Genomic DNA, 12,284 nt, shown 5'->3' on the forward strand with positions numbered 1-12,284 from the left:
CACTGTAAATATACTAAATGCCACTGAATTAAATTTAAATTGCTTAACTCTGTTATGGGAATTTCACCTTAGCACAGGTGTAACTTCATATCAAAAGAGAAGTCATTAGGGACAGATTGCTTACCATAATATCCTGAAATGAATAAATAAAGCTAAAGAAAAAGGTAATTCTATAGAAAATAACCTAGAAATGAATAAAATCTTGCCTTCTCTCAAGCCAACTGTCACAAGCTACCATTCACTGTCATAACACACCACCAAACAGAAACCTAGAAGGCTGCAAACCTTGATATCCCTATCAAGATGAATTAGTAAGGACAAATGCAAAACTTACCAGGTTCCTCAAGTTTAAGAGCTTGTAAATCGAGACTCTCATTTTCCCTGAAGAATATCTGGAACTTTTCAAAGGTAGCTGCATATAGTTGGGCAGATTCAAATGCTGCCTGAATGGCTTCCTAAATGTTATAAACAAACAGACAAATAAAACTATGTTTTTCCTAAGCATAATTCAATTAATATAACTAAACAAACAAACATGAATGTCTTCTCTGAGCCCAACCTGTGGATACATAAATCAGTAAAGATACCATCCTTGATGTCAAAGAGCAGTTAATGGATTCAAGAAGAAACTCTTGTGGAAAAAAAAAAAAAACTTTAAATCTGACTTTCGAAGAATTGTTCTCTATGACTGAAAGAAAGCACACTCACACTTTGTTCAGCTTCAGAGTAAACTTATCTATCAGTAATAAACATATGGTAAATAGCAACGTCTGTTTATTTTCTAAAATACAAATTTTATGTCAATTAAGAGGTGTTTTTTAAGCAAAGGTAAAACTCTTTATCATGTCTACAAAATGACTGCATTAATCTTAGTACCAAACCCTCTGTACCAGTCAGTCCCTTATTCCAAAAATGAAACTTTCTCTAATCTCTTTTAGACTTGGCTCCAACCTCTCCTTCCCCATAAAGACTTCTCAAACCAAGAGAATCATTTCCCATATATATAAATATGTATGTACACACACAGGTGTGTGTGTGTGTATGGAGCCCTGGTGGTGCAATGGTTAAGTGTTCTGCTACCAACCAAAAGGGTGGCAGTTTGGACCCGCCAGACACTCTGGGAGAAAAGACCTGGTGATCTGCTCCCATAAAGATTAAAACTCGTTGCTGTCAAGTCGGTTCCAACTCACAGCAACTTTATAGGACAGAGGAGAACTGCCCCACAGGGTTTCCAAGGAGCAGCTGGTGGATTTGAACTGCCAACCTTTTGGTTAGCAGCCTGAGCTCTTAACCACTGTGCCACCAGGGCTCCTTGTAAAAGATTACAGCCTTGGAAACCCTATGAGGTAGTTCTTTTTCTGTCCTATAGGATCACTACGAGTTGAAATAGATTCGAAGGCACATAACAACAAAAAATATATACAGTCGTGTGTCACCTAACGTCCAAGACACATTCTGTGACATAGAACATTATGTAATTTGGACATTGTGCAAACACCATGTTATACACTGCTGCTGCCTACCAGTTGAAGCATATACCGTTATACCGTAAGCTCTTAATTTGTAAGCAGGGAAAGTTCACACTAAAATAATGAGAGCAAGTACAGTACAGTACATACATAAGCCAGTAACACAGGCATTTATTATGATTATCAAGACATGTATTATAGCTTATATATGTACTAACCATTATACGCCAGGCAGTGCAATCAATTTGTAAACAAGAGACATGAGAAACACATGTTGCATGTAGGAAGTTGTTGTGTGCGGGAAGTGTTGCGTTCGCTACATCAGTTACATCTGCTATGTCCTAATCTTCAATCAGGGTTTCTGAATTCTTTTATAATGTTATGGGACCACGGATGTACATGCAACTGGACATTGCCCAAACAGAAGTTATGTGGTACATGACTGTATATATAATCATATGCTGAATGCCTATGAATGGCAGTTGGGATTTGTCTGTTATTGGTCTTGGTACATGACCCCACTGGTTGCCCTCCATACCCATCCAAGACCCTTGCAAGTACCTGAGATTTGTCCCAAGGAAAACTAAACACAATAAATAAAACCGCACAAACTTAAAACACCAATGCTAGGTAAAGCAGCTCTGAGTCATGCTTTATGGGTGGTAGACTAGTAGTCCCCACCAGTACCCCCAGTGCCATCGAGTCGATTCTGACTCATAGCGACCCTATAGGACAGAGTAGAAAGTACTAAATTAAGAAATTAACATTGACATTAATACTATTTTCTAACTATTGACCTTACACAAATGTTGTTCCCCTTTGAAATCAATAAAGACCTTATGGAGAGATGCTTTGAGACTATGTAAATTTTTGTTTCTCATCATACTTTCCGCATACTAGTATTAGCATGCATTGATGATACTTGTCTATTTCTATGACGACTAAAAATGGTAATTTTTCTAATTATGTTTTCCTTTTACATTTATTAGCCGGTATCCTATTCCAAGTGAAACCTTTCTTTTATCATTCATTTATTCCCACTGTGGACTCATATATTCTCATTTTACTCAAGGGGTTAGGATAATGTTACTATCATTACTTATGCTAATGCTTATATTGTCACAGGAAGACCCTTTAGGCTGTTTTTTTTTTTTTGTCTTTCCTACACGTTTCCATCATTTTTCAGGCACATTCTTATTTTCTGTGTCGACAATATGCTCTGGGCTTATCTTGTACTTTCCCTGACTATCTTGTTATCTGACATTTCGCTTTTACGACAATAGTCAAAAAATTTGCTATCTATTTTGAGTATTAATGATGTATGTTGACAGTAACAAATGCCAAGGTGTAACCCTAGTTGTGATGGTTAAGGTTATGTACCAACTTGGCTGGGCCAAGATTCTCAGTGGTTTGGTAGTTATGTAATGATGTAATCTGGCAGGTATGTAATGATGTAATTTGGCAGGTATGTAATGATGTAGTCATCCTCCACTTTGTGATATGATGTGGTATCGTTATCCTTCAATTTCACATAATGCCAATTTTTACATAATGACCTGGTGTTTGGAACCTAACCATGTCTATAGGTGAGGAGTGGGTTTATAAAAACAAATGTCTGGGCACTAGATGTGCTCACTGATGTTAGGATGTCATTGCTTATTGGCCATCTCAGCAGACGGATCTAGGAAACACACACACACCCCAAAACAAAAACCAAGCCTGCTGTCGTCAAGTTGATTTTGACTCACAGCAAACCTGTACAACAGAGTAGAAGTGCCCCAGAGGGTTTCCAAGGGTATAATCTTTACAGAAGTAGATAGCCACGTTTTTCTCCTGTGAAACAGCTGGTGGGTTCAAACTGCTGATCTTTCAGTTAGCAGCTGAGCACTTAACCACTGTACCACCAGGGCTCCTCACACACACACACACACACACACACACACACACACACACTACATATATACACAAAACCCTATGTATTTCTTTTTCTACTGATCATTAAAAAACTTGAGTTAAGGATGACTTTTATCACCACTCTTATTCAACATTGTGTTGGAGGTCCTAGCCAGAGCAATAGGGCAAGAAAAAGAAATAAAGGGCATCCAAATTGGTAAGTAAGAAGTAAAAGTATCCCTATTCACAGATGATATGGTCTTATACAAGAAAACCCCAAAGAATCCACAAAAAAAACTCTAGAACTAATAGAAGATTTCAGCAAAGTATCAGGATACAAGATAAACATACAAAAATCAGTTGAATTCTTCTACACCAATAAAGAGAACTTCGAAAAGGAAATCATCAAATCAATGCCATTTACGATAACCTCCAAGAAGATAAAATACTTGTGAATAAACCTAACCAGAGATGTAAAAGACCTATACAAAGAAAACTACAAGACACTACTGCAAGAAATCAAAAGAGACCTACAAAAGTGGTAAAACTTACCTTGCTCATGGATAGGAAGACTCAACATTGTGAAAATGTCAATTCTACCCAAAGCAATCTACAGATACAATGCACTCCTGATCCAAATTCCAATGGCATTTTTTAATGAGATGGAGAAAAAAATCACCAACTTCATATGGAAAGGGAAGAGGCCACGGATAAGTGAAGAATCACTGAAGAAGAAGAACAAAGTGGGAGGCCTAGCACTACCTGATTTTAGAACCTATTATACTGCCCCAGTAGTCAAAACAGCCTGGTAGTGGTACAACAACAGATTCATGGACCAAAGGAACAGAATTGACAGCCCAGAGGTAAATTCACCCACCTATGAGTAGCTGATATTTGACAAAGGCCCAAAGGCAATTAAATGGGGGAAAAAATTGTCTCTTTAACAAATGATATTGGCATAAGTGAATATTTATCTGCAAAAAAATGAAACAAGACCCATACCTCACACCATGCACAAAAACTAACTCAAAATAGATCAAAGACCTAAATACAAAATCTAAAACGGTAAAGATTATGGGATAAAAAATAGGGACAATGCTAGGAGCCTAATACATGGCATAAAGAGAATACAAACCATAACTAACAATGCACAAACACCAGAGGAGAAACTCGATAACTGGGAGCTCCAAAAATCAAACACTTAATGCTCATCAAAAGACTTTACCAAGAGAGTAAAAAGAGAACCTACAGAGTGGCATCTGGGGTCTTAAAAGTTTACCAGAGGCCATCTAAGATGCATCAATTGGTCCCAACCCACTTGGAGCAAAGGAGAATGAAGAACACCAAAGACACAAGGAAAATATTACCCCAAGAGACAAACGGGCCACATAAACCAGAGGCTCCATCAACCTGAGATCAGAAGAATTAGATGGTGCCTGGCTACCATCAATGACAGCTCTGAGAGGAAACACAACAGAAAGTCCCTTAGGAGTGGGAGAAAAGTGTGGAGCAGAACTCAAATTCATGTAAAAAGACCAGACTTAATGGTCTGACTGAGGCTGGAGGAACCCCTGAAGCCATGGTGCCTGGAAACTCTGTTAACCCAGAACTAAAACCGTTCCCATAGCCAATTCTTCAGACAAGGATTAGACTGGACTATAAGACATAAAATAATACTCGTGAAAGCGTGCTTCTTAGTTCAAGCAGATAAAAAAAAACATGAGACCAAATAGGCAGCTCCTGTCTGGAGGCGGGATAAGAAGGCAGTAAGGGACAGGAACTGGCTGAACGGACACAAGAAACCCGCGGCAAAAAGGGGGAGTGTGCTGTCACATTGTAGAGACTGCAACTAATGTCACATAACAATATGTGTATAAATGTATGAGAAATTAACCTGAGCTGTAAACTTTCACCTAAAGCACACACACAGGCACACACACAAACTGTGAGTTCATAACTCCAATTCCAATATGGCACCATAGGATTTATTCTAGCCTCCCTTCTTGGAGGATGAGAAACCTTGTGTTTCCGTTATCCATGGTATATTTACTTATTTAGTCAATTCTAGAATACACAGAAAACAGTTTCAGAATTGCTAACACACTAATACCATGCAAATATCACTGTAAAAAGCAAGCCTATTAACTAGAGTTCAATATTTGCTTATAGTTATTTGGTCTGTAGCCTGAGAATATAGTATATACAGTCAAAATACTGTTTTCAAAAGTGCTTGGTTTAGTTATTTTTTTCCTCTTTTGAAAGCTTCATTGTTGTTATGTTACTCATTTGAAATGTAGTCAGATTCATTTATTTTTGTTTGTATGCTATCTTAGCTTTTTGTTTCCAATCCTTGTTGATTTTTTTTTAGCATGTGAAACATTAACATGGCTCCAAAAGTCAGAACTATATTAAAAGGTATACTCTGAGTAGTGTCACTGTAGTGTGTATGCAGGTTTGTAATATATTGCAAAGTTCTTTCCCATCATTTGCATTTTCACCAGCAAAGAGTGAGTGTGCCTGCTTTTCCACAGGCTAGCCAACAGAATGTATTATCATACTTTTTAATTTTGCTAATCTGGTAATTAGGAGGAAACCCTAGTGGCATAATGGTTAAGAGCTACCACTGCTAACCAAAAGATCGGCAGTTCGAATCCACCAGGTGCTCCTTGGAAACCATATGGGGCAGTTCTCTGTCCTGTAGGGTCGCTATGAGTCAGGATCAGCTCAATGGCAAAGGGTTTGGCTTGGTTTTTTTGGGTAGTTAAGAGATGATATCTCAGTTTCATTTAAATTTGCATTTATCTTAGGGTAAGGAAGAATATCTTTTCTTATGTTTAGGTGCTATTTTTGGTGAATTTTCTGTTGATGTCATTTGGCCATTTTTCTACCTGGTTTTGGTCTCTACCCTCCCCATTTATAACAATTCCTTATATATTAGGAATAATAGCTCTTTAGCTGTGATATATGTTGCAACTAGATTCTCCCAATTTGTGAATTGTATTTTGATTTTATGGCTTTTTGCCTTGCACTTTTTTTTTTTCATTTTTATGTAATCAAATGTGTCAATTTGTTTTATTTTTGCACCTGGATTTTGAGTCATACTTAGAAATCCTTTCCTTATGAAGAAGATTATAGAATTCACTCATGCTTTCTTCAAGTACTTTTATGGCTTAATTTTTTTTTTTTTTTGCTTTTAGATCCCTGAATTATTTAGAATTTATTCTCATGTGGAGTGTGAGATATGGATCTACTTTTATCTTTTTTCAAATGGCTAACCAGTTGTCCTAGCACCATTTGTTAAAAAGTCCATATTTATCTCAGTGATCTGAAATTCCACATTTTTACTTAATAAATCCCTACATGTGTTGTTGGCACTGAGTTGGCTCCAACTCATGGCAATACCATGTACAACAGAATGAAACATTGCTCCGTCCTGTGCCATCTTCCCAGTCATTGGTATTCTCAAGTCCGTTGTTGTGGTCAGTATGTATTTTGAGTTCCTTACAACCTTTTTTTTTTTTTAACCTGGGGTTCATCTCCAGCACTTTATCAGGCAATATTCTGTTGTGATCCATAGAGTTTTCATTGGCTAATTTTCAAAAGTAGAATACCAGGCCTTTCTTCTTAGTCTGTCTTAGTCTGGAAGCTCTGCAGAAACCTGTGCACCATTGGTATCTGAAATATTGGTGACAGACCTAGCAGCATCATAGCAACACCACCATAGTACAATAAACTGACGGATAGGTGGTGTACTTGGGTGTAATTCTGGACTTTCTATATCTATTCATGTGCCAGTATCACATTCTTTTAATTATAGAGTTTATGTTAATATATGACTATCACCATTCATACCTTTTCTTTTTTCACTGTTTTCCTAGTTCTACTTACCTGTCTACTTTTCCATATAAACGTTAGTATAAACTTTGCCTAGCTCCATGAAAAAGCTGGGATTGGTGTTGAATTTATAAATTAACTAGAGAGAACTGATATCTTTATTATATTGAGTCATCCCATCTCAGAACATTTGTTCAAGCTTATTTTTGTGTCTTCCAGAAGTGTTTTGAAGTTTTTTTCATACAGCTTTTTAAACATATCTTATTAAGTTTATTTGTAAATATTTCATGTTTTTTGCTATTATAAATGAATTTCAATATAAGGCATTTTCAGTGTTCTAGAACAGTTTATGGAGCATTGTTACTACCTGGTCTTTTAGAGATGTGATAAAATTCCCCTGTGAAATCACTGGGCCTGCTACTCTTAGTGGGTTATTTCCGAGATAATTTTCTCTAATCCTTCTACAGAAATTGGGAAGTTTTCTATTTCTCCTGAGGCCAGTTTTGGTAAACATATTTCCCTGAGAAAACTATCTATTTCGTCTAGGTTTCCAAATTTATATGAATAAATATCTCTAAGTTAATTTCTTAGGGTTTTTCATATTTTTCTGTTTCAGTGGTTTTTCATTCATTATATCGTTTTGACCTTCTATAGCCTTACTTATTTTTGTGTAGTTGACCTGTCTTATACTGAGAATGCTGTTGTTGTTAGGTGCTGTTGAGTCAGTTCCAACTCACAGTGACCCTATGCACAACAGAACGAAACACTGCCCGGTCCTGTGCCATCCTCACAATTGTCGTTATGCTTGAGCCCATTGTTGTAGCCACTGCGTCAATCCATCTCATTGAGGGTTTTCCTCATTTTTGCTGACCCTCTACTTTACCAAGCATGATGTCCTTCTTCAGGGACTGATCCGTCCTAATAACCTGCCCAAAGTATGTGAGATGTAGTATTGCCATCCCTGCTTCTAATGGACATTCTGGTTGTACTTCTTCCAAGACAGATTTGTTCATTCTTTTGGCAGTCCATGGTATATTCAATATTCTTCGCCAAAACCACAATTCAAAGGTGTCAACTCTTCTTTGGCCTTCCTTATTCATCATCCAGTTTTCACATGCATATGAGGTGACTGAAAATACCATGGCTTGGGTCAGGTGCACCTTAGTCCTCAAGGTGACATCTTTCCTTTTCAGTGCTCTAAAGAACTTTTGCAGCAGATTTGCCCAATGCAATGCATCCTTTGATTTCTTGACTGCCGCTTCCATGAGTGTTGATTGTGGATCCAAGTAAAATGAAATCCTTGACAAACTCAATCTTTTCTCCATTATCATGTTGCATATTGGTCCAGTTGTGAAGATTTTTGTTTTCTTTATGTTGAGGTGTAATCCATACTGAAGGCTGTAGTCTTTGACCTTCATCAGTAAATGCTTCAAGTTCTCTTCACTTTCAGCAAGCAAGGTTGTGTCATCTGCATAATGCAGGTTGTTAATGAGTCTTACTTCAAAGCTGATGCCCCATTCTTTTTCATATAGTCCAGCTTCTAGGAGTATTTGCCCAGCATAGAGGTTGAATATGTATGGTGAAAGAATACAACCCTGATGCACACCTTTCCGAACTTTAAACCAATCGGTATTCCCTTGTTCTGTTCCAACGCCTGCCTCTTGATCCACGTACAAATTCCTCATGAGCACAATTAAGTGTTCTGGAATTCCCATTCTCCACAATGTTATCTACAATTTGTTATGATCCACAGAGTCAAATGCCTTAGCATAGTCAATAAAACACAGGTAAATATCTTTCTGGTTCTCTGCTTTCAGCCAGGGTTCATCTGACATCAGCGATGATATCCCTGCTTCCACGTCCTCTTCTAAATTTGGCTTGAATTTCTGGCAGTTCTCTGTTGATACACTGCTGCAGGCACTTTTAAATTATCTTCAGCAAAATTTTGCTTGCATGTGATATTAATGATATTGTTTGATAATTTCCACATTCAGTTGGATCGCCTTTCTTGGGGATAGGCATAAACACGGATCTTTTCCAGTAGGTTGGCCAGTTAGCTGTCTTCCAAATTGCTTGGCACAGATTAGTGAGCACTTCCAGCACAGCATCCATTTGTTGAAACATCTCAATTGGTATTCTGCCAGTTCCCGGAGCCTTGTATTCCGCCAATACTTTCAGTGCAGCTTGGACTTCTTCCTTCAGTACCATCGGTTCCTGATCATATATTACCTCCTGAAATGGTAGAAGGTCAACCAATTCTTTTTGATATAGTGGCTGTGTACTCCTTCCATGTTCTTTTGATGCTTCCTGCGTCATTTAATATTTTCCCCATAGAGTCCTTCAATATTGCAACTTGAGGCTTGAATTTTCTCTTCAGTTCTTTCAGCTTGAGAAATGCCAAGGGTGTTCTTTCCTTTTGGTTTTCTATCTCCAGGTCTTTGCACATGTCATCATAAAACTTTACTTTGTCTTCTCAAGCTGCCCTTTGAAATCTTCTGTTCAGCTCTTTTACTTCATCATTTTTTCCTTTTGTTTTAGCTATTCGACTTTCAAGAGCAACTTTCAGGGTCTCTTCTGACATCCATTTTGGTATTTTCTTTCTCTCCTGTCTTTTTAATGACCTCTTGCTTTCTTTATGTATGATATCTTTGATGCCATTCCACAATTCGTCTGGCCTTTGGTCATTAGTGTTCAACATGTCAAATCTATTCTTGAGATGGTTTCTAAATTCAGGTGGGATATACTCAAGGTTGTACTTTGGCTCTTGTGAGCTTATTCTAATTTTCTTCAGCTTCAACTTGAACTTGCATATGAGTAATTGATGGTCTGATCCACAGTTGGCCCCTGGCCTTGTTCTGACTGCTGATACTGAGCTTTTGCATTGTCTCTTTCCACAGAGGTAGTTAATTCGATGCCTGTGTATTCCATCTGGTAAGGACCATATGTATAGTTGCCATTTATGTTGGTGAAAAAAGGTATTTGCAATGAAGAAGTCATTGGTCTTGCAAAATTCAACCATGCAATCTCCAGCATCATTTCTATCACCAATGCCATATTTTCCAACTACCAATCCTTCTTCATTTCCAATTTTCAGCAAGTATCCTGATCATATGTTTGATCAATTTCAGACTGCAGAAGTTGGTAAAAGTCTTCAGTTTCTTCATCTTTGACTTTAATGGCTGGTGCATAAATTTGAATAATAGTCATTAACTGGTCTTCTTTGTAGGTGTATGAATATTATCCTATCACTGACAGCTTTGTATGTTGGGATGGATCTTGAAATTTTCTTTTTGACGATGAATGCAACACCATTTCTCTTCAAGTTGTCATTCCCAGCAAAGTAGATCATATAATTGTCCAATTCAAAATGACCAGTACCAGTCCATTTCAGCTCACTAATGCCTAGGATATCAATCTTTATGCATTGCATTTCATTTTTGATGACTTCCAATTTCCCTAGATTCATACTTCGTATTTCCGGGTTCTGATTATTAATGGATGTTTGCAGCTGTTTCTTCGCATTTTGAGTCATGCCATATCAGCAAATGAAGGTGCCGAAAGCTTGACTCTATCCACGTCATTAAGGTCGAATCTACTTTGAGGAGGCAGCTCTTCCCCAGTCGGATTTTGAGTGCCTTCCAACCTGAGGGGCTCAGCTTCTGACACTATACTAGACAATGTTCCATAGCTATTCATAAGGTTTTCACTGGCTAATTCTTTTCAGAAGTAAACTGCTGGGTCCTTCTTCCTAGTCTTAGTCTGGAAGCTTAGCTATACCTGTCCTCCCTGGGTATCTGAATACTGCTGGCACAGCTTTCAGCATCACAGCAACACACGAGCCCCCACAGTAAGACAAACTGATAGGCATGTGAGGGTATACTGAAAATAGTGTGTTAAAATCTATTCACAATGTTTCTACTTATGTTTCATTTTATTTCTTTGCTTTATAAAAGTGTTTCCTATGTTATCTGGTGAATAGAAACTTCTATTTTCATTACGAATTGTGGCTTTAAAAATCATTAACTGTCATATTTAATAGTTTTTGACTTAAACTCTACTTTTTCTAATATCAAGGGATGCAGAAATGAGTTAGTACAGCAGGCCTAACTTCTGTCCTTTGAATAGCTTGCTTGCAGTGTTGGTCATTGGCTGGTATCTGTGAGCTTGGATTTCGTGGAGGGTTCCCATCATTCCCTAACTTGTAAGAGTGGCTCACTGTGCCTAAACTGTTTGTGCAAACATTGTGGTTTATGATGAACACCTACTTCTGGGGATCTGGAATTTTGGTACATGCTAGGCAGAGGGTGCTTTATAATGTTGTTGTTGTTGTTGTTAGGTGTCACCAAGTTGGTTTCAACTCATAGGGACCCTATGCACAATAAAACAAAACACTGCCCAGTCCGGTGCCATCCTCACAATCATTGAGCCCATTGTTGCAGTCACTGTGTCAGCCTATCTTGTTGAGGGGCTTCCTCTTTTTCGCTGACCTTCTACTTTACTGAGTGTCATGGACTGAATTATGTCCCCCCGCCCCAAAATGTATCAACTTAGTTAGACCACGTGTGTTTGTCCTCCATTTTGTGATTATAACACCACCCTTACCCAGGTCACCTCATTGTTCCATTGTAAAGGGAGTTTCCCTGGGGTGTGATCTGCACCATCTTTTATCCCTCAAGAGATAAAAAGGAAAGGGAATCTTGCAGAGAGTGGAGGACCTCATACCACCACGAAAGCAGCACTAGGAGCAGACAGCATCCTTTGGACCCGGGGGCCCTGTGCCTGAGAAGTTCCTCAACCATGGGAAGATTGAGGACGAGGACCTTCCTCCAGAGCCAACAGAGAGAACGCCTTCCCCTGGAGCCGATGCTGTGAATTTGGACTTGTAACCTACCAGACTGTGAGAAAATAAATTTCTCTTTGTGGTATTTCTGTTATGGCAGCACTAGATGACTAAGACACTGAGCATGATGTCCTTCTTCAGGGACTGGTCTCTGCTGACAACATGTCCAAAGTATGTGAGACAAAGTCTTGCCACCTTTGCTTCTAAGGAGCATTTTGGCTGTACTTCTTCCAAGACAGATTTGTTCA

The 12,284-nt window shown here is 38.3% G+C and overlaps 1 protein-coding gene across 3 annotated transcripts in view; it reads right to left on the reverse strand.

Annotated features, from left to right (window-relative positions):
• Positions 1–12,284, reverse strand: part of DNAH6 (dynein axonemal heavy chain 6) — a 315,642-nt gene that overhangs the window by 242,336 nt on the left and 61,022 nt on the right. For all 3 annotated transcript variants that reach the window (XM_049856189.1, XM_049856188.1, XM_049856190.1), the window contains exon 12: positions 335–455. In XM_049856189.1, coding sequence (XP_049712146.1) covers positions 335–455 — 121 coding nt within the window. The remainder of the gene's footprint in view (positions 1–334; positions 456–12,284) is intronic.

This window comes from Elephas maximus, chromosome 17 (genome assembly GCF_024166365.1).
Source record: "Elephas maximus indicus isolate mEleMax1 chromosome 17, mEleMax1 primary haplotype, whole genome shotgun sequence".
Classification (NCBI taxonomy): Eukaryota; Metazoa; Chordata; class Mammalia; order Proboscidea; family Elephantidae; genus Elephas; species Elephas maximus.